At 40.1% G+C, this 24,728-nt stretch overlaps 1 protein-coding gene across 1 annotated transcript in view; it reads right to left on the bottom strand.

Moving 5' to 3' along the window:
• LOC100248224 (uncharacterized) overlaps positions 1-24,728 on the bottom strand; it is a 90,471-nt gene that overhangs the window by 25,267 nt on the left and 40,476 nt on the right. Inside the window, exons 8-11 of the mRNA XM_010662961.3 lie at positions 18,184-18,263; positions 15,007-15,267; positions 14,851-14,927; positions 12,074-12,165 (exon numbers count right to left, since the gene is read on the bottom strand). Coding sequence (XP_010661263.1) covers positions 12,074-12,165; positions 14,851-14,927; positions 15,007-15,267; positions 18,184-18,263 — 510 coding nt within the window. The remainder of the gene's footprint in view (positions 1-12,073; positions 12,166-14,850; positions 14,928-15,006; positions 15,268-18,183; positions 18,264-24,728) is intronic.

The following is a 24,728-nucleotide window of genomic DNA, read 5'->3' as shown; positions in this document are numbered from 1 at the left end:
ATACAAGGTTATCTTAAATTGAAGGGGAAAAAACGATAACACAACCAGAGAACAAAGAGTCCTTGCCAACATGTTTTGTTCTACATAAATGCTACTAGTCAAGAAATTAAGGTCATGTTTGGTTATGTTCTTAGAAAACAGTTCTCAACAAGTCTTTGAGAAAAAACAAAACAGAATAGTTTAGAAACCACATTTCTTAAGTTTCAACCACCATGACCATGAAGGTATATGTAGTTAGTGATAAAGAAGAATAAGAAGGGAGATTTTGTGCCATAACTCAAAGCTGTTTTCAAAACTAAGCTGAGTCAAGTGAGACATTTTGATAAATAGACCGAGTCATCCAATTTTTATTTTTTTTTTTTGATAAGTAAAGGATATGCGTTAAAAAGGCAAAACGCCACAAAGTATACAGGAAGTATACAAGGCAGCTAAGGCCTCAAAAAACAAAGACAAAAAGAATCACCTCCCTTTAAGTGGATGCTATCCACTCTAGAAAGCCTATAAGGGAGAACGCCTCCTCACCTACATACAATTTGGCCCAACTCCACAAATTACAGACAAAAAAATTCTTTAACTTCTGAACGTTCAACCCCCCCCCCCCCCCCCCCCCCCCCCTTAAAAGCTAATCTATTCCTCTCCTTCCACACCGTCCAAAAAATACACAACAGAATGGCGTCCCAGATCTTTTTCCTTTTCTTTCCCACAAACGATCCCCTCCAACTAGCTAAAACCTCCTTTACAGTTTTTGGAAAAACCTATTTCACATCAACTAAACCAAAAACAATATCCCATAAAGCTCTAACCACTGTACAATGTATAAGGATATGATTTACACTTTCTTCCTCACATCTACACAAAAAGCAACGATTTGGAAGTTGTAGTCCTCTTCTTTGAAGTCTATCCAAAGTAAACACCTTCCCCCACGTCGCCTCCCACGCGAAAAAAGCAACTTTAGTTGGCACCCTTGCCACCCAAATGCTTCTTGAAGGAAAACCTGTATCATCAGACTTCGTCAACAAACTATAAGCTTCCTTGACCCTAAACTGACCACTTCTTCCTTGCCTCCACAGAACTGAGTCTTCCTCCAATGAGGGTTTATGACCCCTCAGTATATGGAGAAAATCCCCAACCAAATCCAACTCCCAATCATTGAAGTCCCTCAAGAAATTTAGATTCCAATTTCCTTGACCCGAATTTTGATCCCACATTTCCTCAACAGTTGAGTTCCTTTGAACAGCCATACCAAAGAGATGAGGAAAACGGTGGGACAGCGCTGATTCTGAACACCACACATCTGTCCAAAATCTGATCGTGTTGCCCTTCCCTACTCGGAATATCATGTTATCCCAACACCACTCTGATTCTTTCAAAATCTCCTTCCAAACCCCTACTCCAACCGCCCCATTTGCCTTCTTTGGCCTCCAATCAAGACCCTCCTGCCCATACTTCACCTTGATCACTTGTTTCCAAAGATTATCTTTGTCACAGGCATACCTCCATATCCACTTGCCAAGTAAAGCTTTGTTCAACAAAGCTAGCTTCCTAAGTCCTAACCCACCTTTATCCTTGTCTGTACATACCACCTCCCATTTAACCAGATGAATTTTCCCCTCCATATTTCCCCCTCCCCACAAAAAATCCCTTTGCACTTTCTCAAGCCTTCTAACAACGACCTTGGGCATTCTGAAAATAGACATTTGGTAGATTGGCATGCTAGCCAAAGTACTTTTTATTAAGGTGACTCTTCCCCCTTTAGAAATATATTATCGTTTCCAAAGAGCTAGTCTCCTCCTTACTCTCTCTTCCACCCCATCCCATATATAAGGCGCTCTATTGGGGGCCCCTAAAGGAAGACCCAAGTACTGAGAAGGTAAAGACCCCACCCTGCAGCCTAGCTCAACAGCCAACTCCTCAATCTCCACCACCTCTCCAACTGGAATGATTTCACTCTTGGCTAAATTAATCCTTAGGCTTGAAGCCGCTTCAAACCAGAATAAAATCCAATTTAAATGAGTTAGATGATCCTTTCTGGCCTCACAGAATATAATTGTGTCGTCAGCAAAAAACAAATGAGAGATGTTCAAAAGGGAACCACCCCTTATGTTACACCCTGATAAAAAACCCCCCTCCACAGCTCTCCTGATAAGAACATCTAGCACTTCCATTCCCATAACAAAGAGATAAGGAGACAGAGGATCTCCTTGTCTAAGGCCTTTAGTGCTAGGGAAGAAGCCTGCAGGCACTCCATTAACCAACACTGAAAATTTAGCTGAGGATAGGCAGCTCCACATCCACCCCACCCACTTAGACCCAAAACTCATCTTTTGCAACACCTTCAGCAAGAACTTCTAATTGATACTGTCATAAGCTTTCTCTATATCCAATTTGCATATAAGGCCCTTTTCTTTTCGTTTCTGCCACGTGTCTATCACTTCATTTGCAATTAAAGAAGCGTCAAGAATTTGTCTTCCCCTCACAAAGGCATTCTGAGAAGTAGAGACCACCTTTCCAACTACTTTCTTTAGTTTGTTAGCTAGCACTTTAGCCAATAACTTGTAAAGCCCCCCCAGGAGACTAATAGGTCTGAAGTCTCCAAGGTCCTCAGCCCCACTTTTCTTGGGAATCAAAACCAAGAAAGTATTGTTGAGGCTCTTGAGGAACGAGCTATGTTCGTAGAAGTCCTTGAACATTTCTAGAATCTCCTCTTTAATAAACTCCCAACAACTTTGCCAAAATACCATAGTAAAGTCATCCGGACCAGGGGCTTTATCCCCATTCATCTCCATCAAAGCCACATGGATTTCATCCTCTGTAAAGGGCCTCTCCAGGTTCTCAGCCTCTTGTTGGCTGATCTGATCAAACTGAAGTCTCCCAATGTCCGCCTTCCACCCCATATCTTCTGAAAGCATATTTTGAAACGCATTAGCAATTCCTTTCCTAATTTCCTGCTCCTCTAGCAGCCATTCCCCATTGATCTTAATTCTCTCCAAAGAGTTATTTCTACGGTGAACGCTTGCCATGCGATGAAAGAAGCCCGTGTTTCTATCCCCCTCCTTCAGCCATATTTCCCTTGAGAGCTGTCTCCAGTGAATTTCCTCCATAATCACCCATTTTCTATAATTTTCTTTTGCCTCTTTTTTAAGCTCTGTTTCCTCCACAGTCAGAATTCTCTCACTTTCCTTCCTATCCCAGAATTCCACCTGCTGCAAGGCTAAGGATTTGTTGCACTCCAGCTTTCCAAAGACTTCTCTATTCCAAACTTTCAACTTCTGTTTGATTTCCTTCATCTTGGTAGCCAATTTGTAACTAGCACTGCCCCTAACCTCAATTCCTTGCCACCAGCTGTGCACAAGATCTTTGAATCCCTCAACCTTAAGCCACATATTTTCAAATCTGAATGGAGTCGGGCCTCGTCTTATCCCAACCCCCACTAACGTGATTAGGAAATGATCGGATACCGGATGGGGCAGCCTACACTGATTAATCCCACTGAATTGGTCTATCCAGCTAGGGGACACAAGGAACCTGTCCAATCTTGCCCAAGCCTGATTATTTTAGCCCGCATTCCAAGTAAATTCTCCCCCCTGAAAGGGAAGATCCACCAGCCCAAGATCATCCACAATTTCAGCAAATTTCCTCATTGCTGAACTCATTCTCCTCTGGCTACTCCTTTTCCTAGGAAACAAAGTGATATTAAAATCCCCCCCTAAACACCAAGGGTCTTCCCACAGCCCTCTAATCGCCCCAAACTCTTCCCATAATGCATCCCTTTCCACTTTGGAGAAAGGGTCATACACTCCCGTAAAAACCCAGATAGCCCCATTTTCTACGTTCCGGAATCTGCAAGATAACGTAAACTGACCCTCTTCCCAATCTAGAATGTCCAAAGACCTTCTATCCCAGCATATAAGAATTCCTCCCGAAGCCCCCTCCGCATTCACAACTTTCCAATCTAGGAATCTCCCGGAGCCTATACTTCTCGCAATGCTATCCGACATAGCTTGAATTTTTGTTTCCTGAATACAGATTAAGTCCACCCTCTGGTTCCTTATGAACGTCTTAATAACTTTTTTTTTGGAGCTATCATTTGCTCCCCTCACGTTCCATCTCAAAATTTTCACGTTCATTGGACAATCACAATTTGGCGCCCTATGCCCTGTGCCGAGCCTTTCTGTTTAATCCCCCCTCATAATTTATGGAACATTCTAGTCTTTTTAACTCCCTTTCAAACTTAGATTTTTCCAGTAGCTCTTTGCTATGAATTTTCTCCCGTCTTTTTCTGATTTTGGTCAAAAAATTCAAGATTTCCTTCTCCAGCCCCTCCATGGGGAAGGCCAGGAATTGGCTGAATTTCGCCAAACCACTCTCTTCCCATTTGCCCTCCGGCTCACTTCTCTCTACTTGGGCATCATATGTGTCTCCGACCCCATCCATCCCCCTGCCTTTGTCACTGCTACTTTTAATTGCTCCCAATTCCTTACAGCCATTGATCCTTTCATTACAAGCCTCATACACTGTTAACCACATTGTGTTATTGTTGAGAGAGAGAGAAAGGAGAAAAACTTTAATTCTCATTCATATGATTAACTTACAATTGAGCAATATATATATACAAGGCTAGGAGTCCTAACTACCATACATGTGACCTATATTGACAAGGAAAGATTATATACTATAAATACATTATATTCAACACTCCCCCTCAAGCGGGAGCATATACGTCATATGCACCAAGCTTGTTACAAATATATTTAATCCTAGGACCTCTGAGAGATTTAGTGAAGATGTCTGCTAGTTGATCATTTGAATTAACAAAACTTGTAGCAACACATCCTGATGCGATCTTCTCTCTAATGAAATGACAGTCAACTTCAATATGTTTGGTCCTTTCATGAAAGACTGGATTGGATGCAATATGTAATGCGGCCTGGTTATCACAGATGAGTTTCATCTGTTCATCCTTTCCAAATCTCAACTCTCGAAGAAGGTGTCTCAACCATATGAGTTCACATGTTGCCAAAGTCATAGCTCGATACTCGGCTTCAGCGCTAGATCTGGCCACTACATCTTGTTTCTTACTCTTCCAAGATATTAGATTACCTCCAATAAAAACACACTACCCTGAAGTGGAACGTCTATCTGTGGGTGAGCCAGCCCAATCTGCATCTGTGTAACCAACAACCTGAGTATGACCTCTGTTCTCGTACAACACACCTTGGCCTGGTGTACTTTTGATATATCGAAGAATGCGGATTACGGCATCCCAATGGCTATCACATGGTGACTGTAGGAATTGACTAACAACACTCACAGGAAAAGAAATGTCTGGACGAGTAATGGTGAGATAGTTCAATTTACCTACGAGCCGTCGATATCTCTCAGGGTCTCCTAAAGGCTCCCCCTGTCCTGGTACAAGTTTGACATTCGGATCCATAGGTGTGTCTACCGGTTTACAGTCTAACATACCGGTTTCTTCCAGGATGTCTAAAGCATACTTCCTTTGGGAAAGGACCACACCAGAACTGGATTGAGCTATCTCAATTCCCAAGAAATACTTGAGTTTCCCCAAGTCTTTGGTCTGAAAGTGGGTAAAAAGATGTTGCTTTAGTTTCTGAATACCATCCTGATCACTGCCTGTAATGACGATGTCGTCCACATAAACAACCAGATAAATACACTGCCCCAAGGAGTTATGATGATAGAAAACTGAATGGTCTGATGTACTGCGAAGCATGCCAAACTCTTGAACAACAGAACTAAAACGGTCAAACCATGTTCGAGGAGATTGTTTCAAGCCATATAGAGAACGGCGTAACCTACACACTAAACCAGACTCCCACTGAGCAACAAAACCAGGAGGTTGCTCCATATAAACTTCCTCGACAAGATCACCATGAAGGAAGGCATTTTTAATATCTAACTGATAAAGAGGCCAAGAACACATAGCAGCCATGGAGAGAAGCAGATGGACAGAAGCAATCTTGGCAACAGGGGATAATGTGTCACCATAATCAGAACCATAAACCTGAGTATAGCCTTTAGCAACTAAGCGGGCCTTAAGGCGATCAACCTGACCATCAGGACCAACCTTAACTGCGTAGACCTAACGACAGCCAACTGTAAATTTACCAGAGGATAAAACAACAAGATCTCAAGTGCCAGTAGAGTGCAGAGCAGCCATTTCATCCACCATTGCCTGTCGCCAACCTGAATGGAAAAGAGCTTCATGGGTGCTCTTTGGAAGAGAAACAGAGGATATAGCAGAAACAAAAGCAGAATAGGGTGAAGATAATCGATGATAACTCAAAAAATTGTAAATAGGATGAGGATTACGAGTAGAGCGAGTACCTTTCCGAATAGCAATGGGTAAATCATCAGGAGAAGGCAGAGCCAGGGCAGGAGAAACCGAAGGAGTAGGAAGTGAATCAGCAGGTGCCTCAGCAAAAGGGAGAGGAGCAACGACACGAGGGTGACGATGATAAACCTGAAGTGGTCGAGGAGGCATAGCATCAAGTGGGGAGAGAATGGGAATGGGCAAGACTTCAGAAACAAGAAGAGACTCAAAAGTGGTGGAAAAGAATGGTGAGTCCTCAAAGAAGGTGACATCAGCGGAGATAAAGTATCGATGAGTCTCAAGGGAATAACAACGATAACCCTTTTGAAGTCTAGAATATCCCAAGAAGAGGCACTTCATGGCTTTGGCGGAAAGTTTGTCCTGTCCAGGAGTGAGAATATGAACAAAGCAAGTACAACCAAAGACACGAGGAGGAAGGAAATAAAGTGGTTGGTCAGGGAAGAGAAGGGAGTGAGGAATCTGATCGTGTAAGACAGAGGAGGGCATACGATTAATCAAATAACAAGCGGTAAGAACAGCGTCCCCCCAAAAACGAAAAGGAACATTACTATGGAGGAGGATAGTACGAGCTGTCTCAACAAGATGTCGATTCTTGCGTTCAGCTACCCCATTTTGTTGAGTATGAGCACAAGAAGACTGATGAAGAATCCCATGATGAGACATAAACGAAGTAAATGGGGCTGAAAAATATTCCCTAGCATTGTCACTGCGTAACACACGAATAGAAATATTGAACTGGGTTTGGATTTCAGCATAAAATTTCTGGAAAATAGAGAATAACTCAGCTCGATTTTTCATTAAAAATAACCAAGTACATCGAGAATAGTCATCAATGAAAGTGACAAAATACTGAAATCCTAAAGTAGACGCAGTCCGACAAGGACCCCAAACATCAGTGTGGACAAACTCAAAAGGAGACTTTGCCCGATTATTCACACACTTTGGGAACGAGACACGAGTATGTTTCCCAAGCTGACATGACTCACACGGAAGCGACGACAAAGTGGAAAAACGAGGGACCATCTTTTGGAACTTGGAGAGACTAGGATGACCCAGACGATTATGAATGAGAAGAGGAGCATCAGTGGAAATGCAAACTGCAGCAGATGAATCCGAGGTGAGGTGATAGAGGCCTTGAGACTCACGTCCTATGCCAATCGTCTTCCCTGTACTCCGGTCCTGCAAGGTCACAATTTTATCAGAAAAGGTAATAGAGCAATTAAGAGTACGAGTGAGTTTGCTGATGGAAATAAGATTAAAAGGACATTCAGGAGTATAAAGGACAGAAGTGAGAGGTAGAGAAGGCAGAGAAAGGGCTAAACCAATACCTTTAGCCACAGTTTGAGAACCATTAGCTAAGGTAACAGTAGGTAAAGCAGAGGTAGTAGTAATAGAGGAGAAAAGATTCTTATTACCAGATAGGTGATCAAAAGCTCCAGAATCTAGAATCCAGGGTCCAAGAGAGGATGTGTGGGTAAGGCAGGCTGAGGCATTACCAGGCTGGGCAACAGAGGCAATAGAAGCCTGAGATGTCTGAGATGCGGAGGAGCTCGGAGGCTGAGGCAGCGGAGAATCAGAGGACTGGGCCATATGGGCAGTGCGAGGAGGCCGTCCATGTAACTGATAGCAACGATCGCGAGTGTGGCCAAGTTTATTGCAATAGGTGCAATGAGGACGTTGGCCTCTACCTCGGGTACCACTGCGTCCTCCTCAAGAGGTAGTTTGAGAAACTAACACAGAAGAATCTGAAGTGCTATCAGATGGCAAAGTCTGAGTGGACGAAATACGGAGGAGGCGAGCAAACACATCATCCAAGGACGGAACTGATGAACTACCAAGAATTTGATCACGGATAGGCTCAAGATCCGGACGGTGGCCAATAAGAGTAAGGACAATGAAGAACTTGTCAAGCTGTGTTTGTTGAGCCCCAACATCAGGAGTAAGAGGCATCACAGTCAAGAACTCCTCCTTAAGACAGGCAATCTGACCAATATAAGTAGATAGATCCAAGTCCTGTTGGCTGATATGGACAATAGCAGAAGCCACCTTATAAAGACGCTGGATATCATTCGTGTATAATCCTTTGGCCTGAGTCCAAAATTTAAAACAAGTTTTGTAGGCCTGAAGATGAAGAAGAATCCTGGGATCAACCGATTGCCATAATACACTACATAACTGTGCATCTATCTTCTTCCACTGTACGCGGTCAACCTCAGGAATATCTGTCTCCTGGGTAACTAAGTGATCCTCATATCCTTGACCCATAAACCAAAGTTCAACAGAGGCAGACCAGGAAAGATAATTTTCACTGCCAACCAATTTCTCCGAAGTAATCATAGGAGATCCAGATATGATGAGGAAAAAATGGAAGTTTTAGTAGCCATATCCACTTATCTGGAGAATGAAGTATGTTTGGATCGAAGAGAGCTCTAATACGGCTTCAGATTGCGGCGTGGCACCACCGAAAAAGGGAGACGGCCTCAGATCGCGGCGTGGTACCACCAGAAAGGTAGAAGAACACTTCCCAAGGCATGTGCAGGGATTGGGGTGGAGAAAAAAAATAGCCAGAGCTTCGCCGAAAAGACTGTGGAGGGCCGATGGAGACAAAAATCCCCAAAAGAGGTACGTGCAGGGCTCGGATGGGAGAACCAAGGATGTAGGGAGGCTGGTCGGCGTCAGGCGAAGCTGGAGGAGGAGGCGCGTCGCCGGAAAAGGCCTCACACGCCCTCACGCGCCGACGCGTGAGATTCAGTCGCCGGCCGGAAAATTGCGCGTGGCCGGCGCGTGGATGAGATTTTGGTTCCGGTGCCTTCACAAAAGTTGGAGATCTCCTCCAGGCGCTCCTTCTGGTATGGTCGGTGTCGGAAAAAGACGTCGCCGGAAAGTTCGCCGGAAAATTTTGCCGACGGTGAGTGTTTTTTGATGACGATCCGACTGACCGGAAAGTATTGGGAGATGGGGAAGGTGACCGGAATGAAACACGGTCACCGGAAGGTTTCCCGGAGTTGATGACACGAGAAACTATAAAGAATTAGGTTTTCTCCCTTGGCTCTGATACCATGTTGAGAGAGAGAGAAAGGAGAAAAACCTTAATTCTCATTCATATGATTAACTTACAATTGAGCAATATATATATACAAGGCTAGGAGTCCTAACTACCACACATGTGACCTATATTGACAAGGAAAGTTTATATACTATAAATACATTATATTCAACAGTTATCAGCCCGTACTTCCTCATCCAAGTCCCCAGAATGATCAAAAAACTCCCCCCCCCGGAGTCCGATCAAAAAGAATAGAATTGAGATGAGAAGCCCCCAAAACCCTTTTCCCCCAAGAACAAGACCCCGTTCCATACCTCATTGATTCCTCTTCAAGCGCCTTATCCGTCTCTGATAGCCTAGCCACACCTTGTAGCTTCCTCATATCCTCAGACTCCTGCGCAACAAAAGGCTCTGGCTCAGGAGGATTACTTGAGGCGAGACACTTCAACAGGAAGTCCGTCTCCTGAATATTATTTTGGTCTTGGGCTGCTGAGGAGGTTGGGCCCTCCCTTAGCTTTCCATCTTGATCGGGCTGTTGGGGACAACCCTTTGAATAATTTGGGCCTTCGTTTGACAATCGGGCTTTTGGCGAATCTGGGCCTATAGCAAAGTAGCCCACATCTTCAATCCTATACGACGGGCCTGCTTCTGGGCCAATCACACTTGCAGCCACACCTTTCATCTTAAAGCCCATGGCTCCACTCATCAGGCCAAGCCCACCAACCCTCCTTGGCTCCTTTGGGCCTGCGATTGGGCTTAAGAAATGCATTTTACCAGTTGGGGCCCAAGTCCGGATTGTCGAGCTTAGATCTGCACTAGCCACAACCCGACCCGACCCGACCCCCTGCTCACCCGTCCCTTCATCTGACGGGTTCAGAGTCTCGAGCCTCACGCTCACCCACTCCTTCGTCACTCGCTGCTCCGCTCGTGAGACCTCCTCACCCCTAACCTCACTACTATGACGACCGGCTTCTTGTCTGCGATTCCTCCTCAACACCGGACGGCATTCCCACCATAAGGACACAGCGTAAACCTCCTCCTCCACTTCGAATTCCAGGACGCTCGGTCTAATTTCTCCTCTCGATCTCACCAAGATTCTGGCCCATTGGAGCTCGCCCATCGTTTTCGTCTGTTCATCGACTGTAATAAAACCGCCACATTCGTCCCCCACTCTCTTCAAAATCTCTGGACTCCATAACGAGACTGGGAGCCCAACTATTCTCACCCAAATTTCCTTTCTCTCTTCCTCCTCTGCCCAACATCCACTCCTAGGACTCCAGTGCTCCAACCCTACCTGGATTCCTTCCATCGCGCGATTCCCAGAGGAGACAACACGTCTAGCCTCTTCCAAATCTTCAAAATCCAGCAGAGCTCTTTCCTTTTCCAACTTAGCCAACCCTAAACTACCTTTAAGCTCCCAAGACTTTGCCCAAAGCTGCCCCAACTTCTCAAGATCATCTTCTCCCCCTGAGTTATCTTTCCAACTCGCCACAACACAATGTTCCAATTTCTTTAACAATCCTATTGATTCCTCCCTTTTCACCTTCACTACGATTACATTTGGGTTGCCCAACAGTGATCGTTTTGCTATTGTTGCATACGATCTTCCCACAACAGCCTTCTCCACAGCCTTTCCTTCCTGGTTTTCTGCCAAGAAAACCTACCATCTGGTTAAGCTTCTCCGCCATGGTCATCCACCCCCTTTTATCCCTTCTGCCTCTCGGGATGAAGATGCAGAACCTCTTCCTCTCTAGATCGAAGACCCCTAGCCGTATAAACCTCCCCGCTCTGTTTATCCCTCGTGTCATAGAGTACATTCTCCCCTGCTCCTTCCATTCCCTTCCCCATCTTGCTTCTTTCTCATCCTTAATACAGAGATTCAGCCCTTCTAAGAAAAACCCTAGGCTGTCCGATCCCAATCGGACCCATGACGAAACCCCACCCTTCTTCTCCACAATGAGGACTTGGATTTTTCCTTTTCTATCATCCACAACAATCTCGAACGCCTTGGATTCCACTGTGAAGCTGCACTCCTTCCTTCTGCTTCGCGGCGCCGAGCTCTCCTCCCCCTCCTCACCATCGCACTCGCCTTCGCACTCTCTCTCGCCCTCTCTCACTCTCTCTCTCTCTCTCTCCCATTTCTCTCTCGCTTTTTTCAAACCTTATCTGCCATCAGCAAAGTTGCAAATGATTTTTTTCTTTTCTCGTTTTCTGCTTGAATTTCTTAGTTTGCTGTTTTCCTTCATTCAACCTAGAAAACAATTAGGTTATAGACCAAGTCATCCAATTCAAGCCGAGTTATCATCAAAACACTGATTGTAACTCAGGTATCAGAATTCCTTACCTCAGTGAGGCAAATATGACTCAATTGAATTGTACTAGACTTGTTTGATCTTTTGAACCTTGTGTGTGTGTGGGCATGAGCATATGTGAGTGTATCCATAGGCATAAATGCATGCATGTATGTCTTCATGCACATGTTTGAGTCGTGCATGTGTGTATAAGCATGTACAATGCATGAATTCCACTAAGATGGACACTAGAACTTGCACTCACCAGTTAAAAGTTTTGCACAACTATATCAGTACATGTACATCAAAGTTTTAAGCATTTTCACATTCCAAGCGACTGAATATATAAAAAAACAAGGACTATGGTAGGAGAAGACTTACTATTTGAATTACATGGAGTTTCTAAAGCCAATTTCATTACTGAATAGAATAATGCACCAGCACAGTCAGCAGATGTCATATTGTATGACAACCTAAAAGATGGAATAGGCAAACAAATGATATGGTAAAATATCATCAAGCAACTGATCATTGCAGACTATATATGAGAATTCCTTCAGCAACAAAGTGCAAAAAAATGAGTCAAATATTAGAATGTCAGAGAATAGATGCAGGAAAGAGTTTAAAGTGAAAACTATTAAGATACTTCGTAAACGAAAACATCTCTACCAACTACATGTAAAAAGGAAGGTTAAATATAATTCAAGCTTAATCTTGTTTTATGTCAAATTTTACCCTTTTTTATGAATGACTACTTTAAGTCAATTACAACTTTCCTTTTTGAGAAACAACTTCATCATTTGTTTTCAATTTTGAATTTCCCTCTTTTTCTCATAAAGGAATTGCAATACGACTTTAACTGGCCAGCTGGGCAAATTTACATATTAAGATAACTAAGTTTTCCACTGAATTTTTTTTCTAGATGTGTGGCTACTCTGGTTAGTGCAATCATACTAGCTATTAGCCCCTTAGCCCCTTGACCCGGACGGTGGCATGAAGGGCCTCATGGGTAGGCCTTGCACCCATGAGGACCCTACAAAGGAAGCAAGGAAGACATGGAGGTTTGGTGGGCATCACTTAGGAGGCAAAGTGTTGAGGCAACACTTAAGCTGGCAGCAGGGCTGCGCGCACACCAGGCAGCACGCTCAATGCCCTGTGCACCCCCGCATGCACACTCTCGCGCCCCTATGCACACACTCCCACGCCTGCACGCGCACCCAGCCTGCACACCTGCGCACTTGTGCACCCTCAACACCAAGACATGCACCCAGATGCAGCCACAACAATGGCACAAATGCAATGTGAGGCTTATGGGGGATTTATTTATTTATTTAATAAATAAACCCATTATGCTTCCTCAAGCAGGTTTGATGTCTCCTCCAAAAATTTCCAAAACTGCTTAAGTTGCTCTTTAAGGGGGGGTAGGTGACTCAAGGTGGGCATCAAGGCATGGCCATGGCACACAAATGGAATGCTAGCACAAACACATGTGCTCCATGACATATGTAGCATGCAACCCATGGTCGCAATGGCATAGGGGTTAGTGTAGCCTCTCCCTCCCTAGTGCTGGCATGAGGGCACTCAACCTTGCGCACTGGAGGCAATTCAGGAAGCCATGGACGCAATGCCATAGCATAATGGTGCTGCAATAAATATGACCAACTCAGACAGATGGTTATGCATGGCACAAGGGTCCAATGCCCTGTGCACAATAACAACTAGGCCATGGGCGCAATGCTATAGTTCATTGCTGCAACTAAGAAGGCTTGGTCACAACATGGGGTGTTGTTACAGCAATTACACCAACAGACATGGTGCATGGCTGGCACAAGCAAGACACAGAGGGGCCTCGCATCAGATGGGTTGATTACACAAACTGAAGCTCCAATGTGCCATGGGCACCTTGCCATACCATGGGGATGGGCATCAGTGTGTGGGGTAAAGCACACTGATGCATCAGAGAGGGCTGGACACAATTGGATGACTAAGGTAAGATGTTGGTTCGGATTGATTGGCACACTAAACAGGTGCTTGATGTGGGCTTGACTCACCAGCATTAAGGGCAAGATATCAAATTGGCATGGACTGACTTGCAAACACGGACTTAACATTATCCTGGCCTGATCCATTTAGAGAAGGGGTCGTTTGGCTGAGTTGCAGAGGGTGGTTACTTGGCACCCTTTAGGAAGAGGCACCTTGAGTGCAACAGCCTTGGCACAGCATGAAGGGAACGTGAGATAGCTTGTGGTTGCATATGGCATGAAGGGACACCTTGGTTTGAAAGAGTGTCATTAGCTATGTGGTTGTAGCAGTTGCACAACCACCACTTCAAGTGTTTGAATTCAAAATTCAAAATTCAAACAAATAGCCATATGTATAAAAGCCTCCTACATTGTAGAGAGACTCAAAGGGAGAATTCTTGATAAAATTGTAAGCGTTGTGGGGTGGGTTCTCTGACTCCATATGAGTGTTGGAACACTTAAGCAATTTTGTAATTCTTGTAGTTGAGTAACAACACAAGTTGGGAAAGGTTCCTGTATCTGCACGTTGCCTCTTTACACTGCTTTTGTTAGGGCATTTGGGAAAGCTCGTAAGGATGAGTCTTAGCACCGCACATTTAGAAGAAAAAAAAATTGGTGGAAATTTTGTTTCCTTCTATATGTTACCTACAAGTGTGCCACTTCTAATTCTCTAATCATCCTGATCCTGGGGTGGCAATTCAGGGGGAAAAATCCTTTATCTTTGAAGAAAAAAGAAGAAGACACATCTGCGAACACAGATCCACAAATGCACACCCAGAGAGAGAGAACTAGTGAGGTGTGATCTCCATTTGTAGCTTGTGGACAATGGACACAAAGGAGAAAGTCGGTAAGCAAAACGAAAATGAAAATGAAAGAGAATGTGTGAAATTAAAATGTTATCAGAATGTCACAATCTGGAAATATAAAATAGAATCAGGAAGCATACCCAACTGCTTTTCCAAAAAAAAAAATTAACTTCTACACTTTGGACTATTCACAGAGACTGAAATATTGAAATTTTACAAATGATGCTATTTATCTTCTGGAAATATTAGTTACCCAACAGAAAAACTAAAGTGCGTTGAGTTGTTGACACAGCTTCGAAAGGAAGAAAGGAAGGAGAACAACATAACATACCGCAGTGAATTCACTTCTAAGATAACATGGTCTTCTTTTACATTTTCATGAACAGCCCTAAGGAAAGTTGCTTCTACCTGCAAATAGTAAAGGACAAGCTATCAGTTTGCAGAAATGTGTAATCATCACCAGCATTCTGGTTGATATATCAATCACCTCTTTCTCAAAGTAGACAGAGTCATCTCTAGAATCTTCATTATCGTCATCTTCAGAAATATTACTGTTAGAGTCAGGTACCAACTCTCCAGAAGGTAGGAGAACATTGCTGCCTTGAGTTGTTAACTCCAGGTCATCATCTGTGGCTTGCATGACCTCAGTAAGTTTATCAGCAGGAGTTGGTGCAACAGAGTGCCTCCACTCTTCTTCATGACCTCCTTCACAAATTGACCAAATATAACCAACCCCACCAGAACCAACCTGCTAAGTTATTGTAACTCGTGTCAGAAGATGCAAAGATACATTCAATCCCACAACTCCCACCATTAATGGCATATTAGATGAAGAGCTGTAAGCCACCAAGGCCCAGTTCTTTCAAGGTTTTTCTTTTATTACCAGAATTAGGGAAGGATGGAACCTAAAAGATATAGCAAACAGTCATTCTTTCAGCAAGATCACCATAAGGAAGAAGCACACATTTCAGCTCTGATGACTGTACAAATGAATTTTTCTTTTTTCTTTCTTCGTTTTGTTTTTTACCAGAAACAAAATATATTCATTTCATTGAATGATAAATACAAAGACGGATGAGCAATCTTTTCAAGATATACAATTGCTGATGAAAAAGCAGAAATGCATACTTCTTCAAAACTTACTACCATCTGCATAGACTATAAGCAGACAGAGCGATGTACACATTGCAGTAGCTCTACATACTCAAAGAGGAAAAAAGTCTCAAACAAAACAAACCAAGTGTTATCTCCTTAGGTAACTGATTTATAGCTTGATTAGCTAAGAAAGGAAGGCAGCATCCCATTTCACTAGCAACATCTGGAACTTTGTGACTGTACAAATGAATTTGCATCCACATGCTCCCTTGAAGGAGTCATGGAGGCTGATGATCTATTGATGCTTCATTGTTCTGCCATGTGGAAAATTTTCATTCTTGTCTTCTTATTTTTTGGTTTTTTTCTTTTCTTTTGGATCAAAACAACCATTCCATTGCATTAAAATAGAAAATATTAAGGAGGATGAAAAATCTTTCCACCAAGTACAAAAATCCTCTGCATAAAGTATGAGAAATAGGACTATAAGAGTATGTTAATTCAAAAAGGAAAATCTATATACACAGGTTAAAATGGTTAGGACAATGCTCACTATAATTCATGGAGGTTAGAAATATCCAAGAAAAGTGTCTAAATGTGATGCTTCATGCTTTAATAACAATTCCACTGCATGACTTCTCAGGTGAAGAACCTAACTAAAGGAATATCCCACCTATGTGGTTTAGTGTGGGATTAGAGTAGTTGATTTTATCTTTGGCAGGCATCCATGGTCACATCATTGTCTAGAAGTCATTTCCCAGGTTTCCAAGATTTCTCTTTTTATGTTCATTTCTCCGTTGAAGACATACCAAAACATATTGTGTGAGATGTGTCCTCTATGGAGAAGTAATTGTCCTTTACAATCATTGAGCTAGTGAGCCTACAGTAAATGTTAACCATTTATTTGCAATTAATTTGATAAAAAAGAAAAAGAGAAAAGATGCAAGTTTTCACTCTCTATTTATTTGGTTCTAAAAGGAGCCCCGAGGTATGACGCAAGCAAAAAGGGGTTAGGGGTTAGGATGGGGTTACTAGAATTCCAAGTTCACCCATATCCCTTGGTTCACATTTACAAACACCCATGCCCCTTGGTTCACTTTTACAAACACCCATACACCTCGGTTCACTTTTATAAACATCCATACCCCTTGATTCATTTTTACAAACACTCATAACCCTTAATTCATTTTTACAAACATATATTTCTCAGTTCACTTTTACAAACACCCATACCCCTTTCCAATGAGGGGGGGAAAAAGGTTTTCAGTAGGGAAAATAAAATTACATCAAAAGGTACCTAAATGAAAAATAGGGACATGACCTAGGTGTACAAAAAGCATATGAAGGATACCAGAAAACAAAAGAACAAAATAAAAGAAGAAACAAAGAGAAAGGCCCTAAACTAGTCTAGTCGAAATATGACCATCCCCAATGAATCCCTACACCAATCATATAGAACTCTAAATAATGCCTCCTTTAAGGCCTGATCCGAGCACTCAAGAGATAATCCTAGGTTATGCTCATTCCAAATGAGCCTAAACAGAAATGAATGTTTCATCCTCCATAAAATCCTTTGCAAAAATGGATGAGAATATAGTTTGATTTGGAATTTCAGTCTCATATATCACAGGACAGAACCTAGAAGTTTATCTCTATGGCCTAGGTTGTATGGCTTTAGCTTTTTTGATACGCTTTTGAGTGACCTTCTTCCTCTCTTAGCCTCTTCTCAATTTAATAAATACCATCCTACAAGGGTTGGAAGATAGGATTCATTGGGGTACAGTCTTGAGAACCTTGTCAAAACTAGTGAGAGAGTCTTTCACCATTGGGTTCTACGCTTAGCACTTTTGGAGGACTGGTTGTAGGTTGAGGCTTTGAGTGTCTTCAATCTTTTCGTGGAAGGGGATTGTGCTATTGTGATTTGATAGGACTCTAAGTCACAAAGAAGTGCTTAGACATATAATGGCGGATATGATACATTAAAGATGGACTTGGATCACTCTTTGTTTTGGACTCTATATTTAGCTGATTATGTTGCAAATTTACTCGAAAAACAAGCAGTCAGTTAATTTCATTTATCAGAAAACCGTTTATCACCCCATAATTGTGTAGTCTTTGGTGATGTACATACTTTTATTACTTCGTTAGTTGTGCAGCTATTTTGCTATTCCTTTAGTGTAGTTCATCTATCGTCTCTTCTATATCATTCCCCCAGAAATTTTTAATCTTTTTAATTGTGCGTACTTTTATTACATCTTTAGACATGCAGCTATTTGCTACTCCTTTAGCACAGTACATCCAATTTAACTTTTTTATCAATTTTTTGCAAACTTTGGAAAGACTTCTCATTATTCATTGTACTTATTAATTCCCATCAATGTTTTGTTTCTAATTATATCTATTAAAAAAAAAAAAAAAAAGATTGAATACCATCAATTTTTTTTTGAAATCATATGCAGATGCTCAGACGAAAATTTATCACAGCAGTGACAAATATGCATTAAAATGGTTTTATACAAACAGACTAGATGATCGAGGCCTGCAAATAATAGGAAATCAAACTCTAACTGACCTCAGAAGTAGACCAAGCCTCTGTCTCAGGTAATTTACATGTCAACACCCCATTCAACTTATCTACTGTACTGGTGATTGCTGCAAATCAAACAATTTCTAATAAGGAGATACCATCATAGTTGTTAAAAACTTATGATACACAACATGATACAACGATACAATACATTTTTTATGGAAATCGATACATATCACAATCCATATCTTATTTTAATGTGTATCTTACGATACATGATATTACGATTCAACAATACATACATCTTCAACTATTTTCTATATTTAAAAAAAAAATCAATTTGTATATATATATTTTGTTAGAAGAATTTTTAAATTAATTGTTTAAAATATACTAAAAGATTAAAAAATGATTGTAAAAAGGAGAAATGGGTAAAATAATCTTATATGAAAAGTTAACTTCTTGTTATCAAATGCTATATTAGAAGTCAAGTTTAATTTTACAATGAATATTAAAAAAAAAATTATTTGAATGGTTTGAATGTTGACGATGAAAATGATGACGATTAGTGAATAAAAATTTGTACTTAAAATATTAGATCTTTTTATAAAGGTGTATATATAAATATATAATATAGAGAGAGAGAAAGAGAGAGAGATTAACAACACAATAAGTGTATATACCTAGTTAGAATTTAAAACAAAATATTATGGCTCAAAATTGAAGAAGTTTATTTTTGTGGATTTTATGATGAATCCATATATTAAGGTCATATTTTGCTAATTTAAACTTGTCAAAACTTCAACATTCAATGTTTTCATATGATATGATATAGTTTAACTTTTTAGATCCTACTATCTTCCATAAAATTGATTATATATTACTCTATACTTCAAACTTTAAATAGATATACACACATATACATATTTTTCTATTTATTTTGCACTTTATAAAAAACTTACGATACACAATACAATAAGATACACGACATTGAAAAATAAAAAAATAATACACAATACGTTTTACGAGTTAACAAGTATGGATACCATAGAAGTAATTTACATATGAACCTAGCTAAACATTAACTCGCACAAAGCCACACATAAAAGCAAAGGCAGGATATGGTATTTATGCCTAAATATTATGCATCTTTTTCTTCCATAGTAAAAAGAGAACTAGGAAATCCATTTGCACATTGCAATCAACAAACATGAACACACAAAGTCTTACTATTTTAGTTTCATAATTGAACCAACAATTAGCATCCATTTTGTCATCCTTCTCAACATCACTTGCCATAAGTAAAACATTCCTAAAGTTATAAAATATTATAACTTTATACATAAGAATATTATTGATGTAGGACAACCCTAGGATGGTTGTCTACACTCAAGGGTTGGTGGGCTAGGGTTTTTTTTTTAAGGTGTAAGGAGAGGAACAAGGAATAAAGTTTATTGTAAAGAAAAATAAGATAAAAAATAGAGAGAAAGAAGAAACAATGAAGAAAAGATGAAAACCTTAGAGGTTCTCACTAAGGCCTTCTAGGAATCTCACCTAGAAGAAAATCAATGGAGTCTCCCCGTTGAGGGTTGCAACAATTGCAATGAAAAAAATATAATAGTATTAATAACAATCAATTCATCCCTTTGATTTACATTGATTAGCCTATTTATAGGTTTCTCTAAGAAATCCAAAGTCTACTAGAACTCTAATAACCTATTATGACTCAAATTCTAATTATAACATCAAAAAGCTACTAGGACTCTAATAACCTATCATGACTCAAATTCTAATTATATTACAACTTAACTAGCTAATCCTAATTAGACTCCAACAAATACTAATCTTAATTCAATTCTAATTAATACTAATCCTACTTAAAGTCTACTTAGGTCTTCCTCCTTGAAAAGACTTTAAAAGGTTTTCCCCTATCAATTATCCATCCATTTTAACATACTTCAAACAAAATGCATCTAGGAGGATGATGATACTAGATCCAAATATTTAATAATATGGTGAATTTTTTTTTGATAAGTAAACAAGATATGCATTAGAAAAATGTTAAAAGCCACATAGCATACAGGGAGTATACAAGGCGGCTAAAGCCTCAAAAAAACTACAGGACCATATAAAGACTACCTTCCCTTAAGTGGATGCTACCCACTCCAAAAAGCCTATAAGGGAGAGAGACTCCTCGCCTAAATACACTTTGGTCCAGCTCCATAGGTTACAAACAAAAGAATTCTTTAATTTCTGGATGTTCAACACACCCCCCCTAAAAGCTAACCTATTCCTCTCCTTCCAAACCGTCCAAAAAATACACAACGGTATGGATTTCCAAACCTTTTTCCTTTTCTTCCCTACAAATGGGCCCCTCTAGGAAGTTAAGACCTCCTTTACAGTTTCTGGGAAGACCCATTTAACATCTACTAACCCAAGAATAATATCTCACAAAGCTCTAGTCACTATACAGTGTAAAAGAATATGATTTACATTCTCTTCTTCCCAACCACACAAAAAGCAACAATTAGGGAGTTGCACCCCTCTTATCTGGAGCCTGTCCAGAGTGAGCACCTTCCCCCACGTCGCCTCCCAAGCAAAAAAAGCAACTTTAGTTGGCACCCTATCCACCCATATGCTCCTTGAAGGAAAAGTTGTGGCATTAGGGTTGTCCAGCAGCCTATAAGCTTCCTTGACCCTGAATAGACCATTTCTTCCTCACCTCCACATAACTGAATCTTCCTCCAAAGAAGGCCTATGACCCCTCAAGGTGTGGAGCAACTACCCAACCATATCCAACTCCCAATCATTGAAGTCTCTCAAAAAGACTAGGTTCCAGTCTCCTTGACTAGAATTTTGAATAATATGGTGAATTGAACATTAGCAATCCATTATATCAATAAAGAAGGGGGAAGGGAAGAGAGATTAACTTGTAGGTTGGAACCAAGCGTGTAAACCAAACAGGGAACCAAGGTTATGCATTGAGAGGATATCCTTGGAAAATAGAGCCCTTTAGGGAAGTGGTTGTGAAGGTTCCATAGGAAGAGTGATGCTTTCTTGGCACAAGGTCATCTTGAGTATCTATGGGTCATTCTAATAAATGGGAAGCCAACAATGTTTTTTTTTTTTTTAAATCAAAAAAAAAATTATATATATATATATATATATATATATATATATATTATATTACTTACATATAAAGAATTCATGAGAGGGATGAGGAATCCTCCCCATAAATACACAAACCTGATCTAACCACTAAAAACCTCCACTATATAAGGAGATTTGTACAAAAAAGATGTATCACAAAAAATGTACAAGGAATTCATCTCGTGAAAAAAAAAAAAAAAAGACTACGCTCATCTCATTGTTGGCCCAACCCAAGTGGTGTACAGACCAAATGACAACTAAGTTGAATGACATTCAAAGGAATGCCTTTAAAATCGTTAATACAAGAGGCCTAAAAGGAAGTGAAGAAATGAACTAAATCACATAACATCTCTGATGTCCTTCATTTGTCCTCAAAGATCCTAGCATTCCTTTCTTACCACACGATCCAAATAAAAATGTGACAAGCAATATTCCAAAGGATTTTGTCTCTAGTAGAATTTCCAAAACTCATATAAGAGATAGTTATCATGTTACAATAACTTCTAGGCTGAACTCACACCATTCCCGCCAGTATGAATAGCTTGTGTCGCAACCCCGAAGTGAACGGACAATGTAGAAATAAATGGTCACTCACCTCTCCACTACCCCTACATAGCATGTACTAGTGTAGACTAAGTTATTAGGTGGTCACATATATGCACTTGGAAGACTATTGCATAAACTTAAACTTTTTTCGTTTCACTCATTATTCTTTGGGTAATAGTACAAAAATTTTGCTTCAAGGAAGATCTTCGATTGGGTAATAGATCCTTAAGTGACCAATTTCCAAATATCTATAGAGTAATGAAGTTGAGAAACTCTACTATTACCTCAATGTTGATTTCCTCTTCTCCAACTATATCTCGGAACTTCAATTTTGGTAGTAAGCCCTTAGAGCAAGAAATTGAGGAATGAGCTTATCTAATATTTGCTTTAGCCTAAGTCTATTTGTTGTAGCCTAGGTCTATTTGTTACCCACTTTTACTGATGTGAGATTTTGGTCCTTGATATCCTTAGAATTGTTCGTAGTTGGCTCCTTTAATGCTATCTTTGCTTCAACCAATTTAGTTCCTTTCATTTCTATAAATTTCATTTGAAAATCCAAATACCTATAAAAAATGAGGGTCTTTGCATGACTTGTAGCAAAGAAAAAGGTCAATCCTAATGACTTGCTCCAAAGAAAAAGATCATACAAAGTGCTTAACCTAGAATGGTGTATTATTTGTCAAGGGAGTGAGGAATCTATAGATTATGTTTTTTTACATTACCTTAGAACATTGACATTATAATGTAGACTGTGTTGACTTGTAGGGATTGATCGGGTTCTACACGAGAGGGTGTAGGAGATGTTAGTTATATTCTTTAGAGATTATAGGGGACCTCTTCGAGTCAAGATTCTTTTGCACATTACTAGCCTCACTTTGATTTAGACTATTTGGCAAAAAAGGAGTAGGAATTTAGGACAAGTGGAGGTCTTTCAAAGCAATTTGGGACTCATTTTACTTCTCTTCTACCTTGTGTGCTTCTTCTAATGAAGCATTTACAAGTATACCTTTAAACCTCGTTTTGAAAGACTGGCACCTAGTTTGCAAAACCATGAGGTTGACTAAGGAGACACTATGTGAATACCCACCACCTCCAATCAATTTTGACAAACTAAATTTTGATGGATGTTCTTTGTACAACCTAAGACAATTAAGGATTAGAGGGTTGCTTAGTGATCACTTTGGCACAATGTTAAGAGCACTCTCTAAACCTACAAATCAAGATTTAATCATTGAGGCAAAAATTCTAGCCTTCTTGGAAGGGTTGCTATAGGTGCAGGCTTGTGGTCTATCCAAATTTATAAGAGATCATTTTGCTATTGTTATATCATGGGTGGCTAAGAAAGAAAGAGGACAATGAAAGTTTTATGGGTGATTGCACCAAATTATTTATCTTTCTTCATAGTCAGGATGTTCCTTCTCTTAGGCTTCTCACTTGGGCAATCATGCTATAGATGTGCTAGCAAAACGTGGAGCTAGACATATGATTTCTTTTAAAGGAAATTTTATACCTTTATAGATTATAGCTAGATTTGACTTTTTGAACTAATATGCATTGATCTCCATTTTTTATTAGATTTTGTAATTTTGTACTTCTTGGAAAGATATCTCATCCTTCTTTGTATTTAATATTGCAATGCAATAAAATTATTGTTTCTTATTAAAATAATAATAATAATTGAATAAATAAATAAAAGGTTTCACAATTCAGGTTTTCTATAAGAACAAAAATCATTCAGAAGGAAAATTTGATAATATATCAAGGATTAAAGATCCTTTAAAAAATGAAAAAAAAAAATGCAAACAACAAAGGAAAAATGCTTCAACATAGACAACCAATGAAATGGTAGATGAGAAAAAATGCTCAGGAGAGGGAGGGATAGTCATTAAGATTGATTTTCAAAAGGCTTATGATCCTATGGATTGGGATTTTTTTAATCATGTATTAATGAAGGGGTTTAGTACAAAATGGAAGTCTTAGATGAGTAGTTACTTGTCTTCGACAATTTTTGCGATTTTAGTGAATGGAAGTGTCAAAGGATGGAATAAAGCAACTAGAAGATTTGAGACAAAGGGATCATTTCTCCTTGCTCCTTTTCACTATAGCAGCAAAAGTTTCAAGTAGTATGTTGTGAGCAAAAGAGAGTGGTTAATTAGAAGGCTTTCTAGTGTGTAGAAGTAGGGTTAGAGCGTCTCATTTGCAATTTGCACATGACACCATCTTCTTTTTCTAGATCCTACATGGAAGAGTTGTAAAATCACAAGTTAATCTCATTGGTTTTTAGGCATATTTCTAGTCTTAAGATCAATTAAAACAAGAGCATTCTCTCAAGTGTCAACGCGAATGAGGATCAGATCTCTAGTTTGGCATCAATGCTTCAATGCAAAGTCTTCAACTAGACTTTATCCTACTTAGTTCTTCTATTAGGCAAGAATCCGAAGGCAAGCACTTTTTTAGGATCTAGTGATTGATAGAATCCCACGGAGATTGAATGGATGGAAAAAAGACTTTTTTGTCATTAGGTGGAAGAATAACTCTAATTCAATCATGTTTGTCTCACATTCCTAATAATATCCTCTCTATTTTCTAGTTTCTATCTTCAATAGCATTAAGATTAAGAAATTGCAAAAGGATTTTCTTTGGTCATGGTGGGAGAGAGTAAGAGAGATCACCTTATCAACCAGGACCTAATATGCAAACTAAAGATGGAAGGGGGTTTGAGCTTAGGGAGGATTTCTTTTAGGAATCAAGACCTTTCAAGGAAGTGGGTTTAGAGGTTTCCAAAGGAAACTTCTACTCTTTGACACCAGGATACTTTGAGGCTCTACAGAACACAACCCAATGGATGGGGCACCAATATTTTTATCAGGTGGTCACACCATTCTTCCTGGAAG

This window comes from Vitis vinifera, chromosome 15, assembly GCF_030704535.1.
Source record: "Vitis vinifera cultivar Pinot Noir 40024 chromosome 15, ASM3070453v1".
NCBI classification, from domain to species: Eukaryota; Viridiplantae; Streptophyta; class Magnoliopsida; order Vitales; family Vitaceae; genus Vitis; species Vitis vinifera.
Note: the sequence above shows the minus strand (reverse complement) of the source record. Positions and strands in the feature narration are given on the sequence as shown.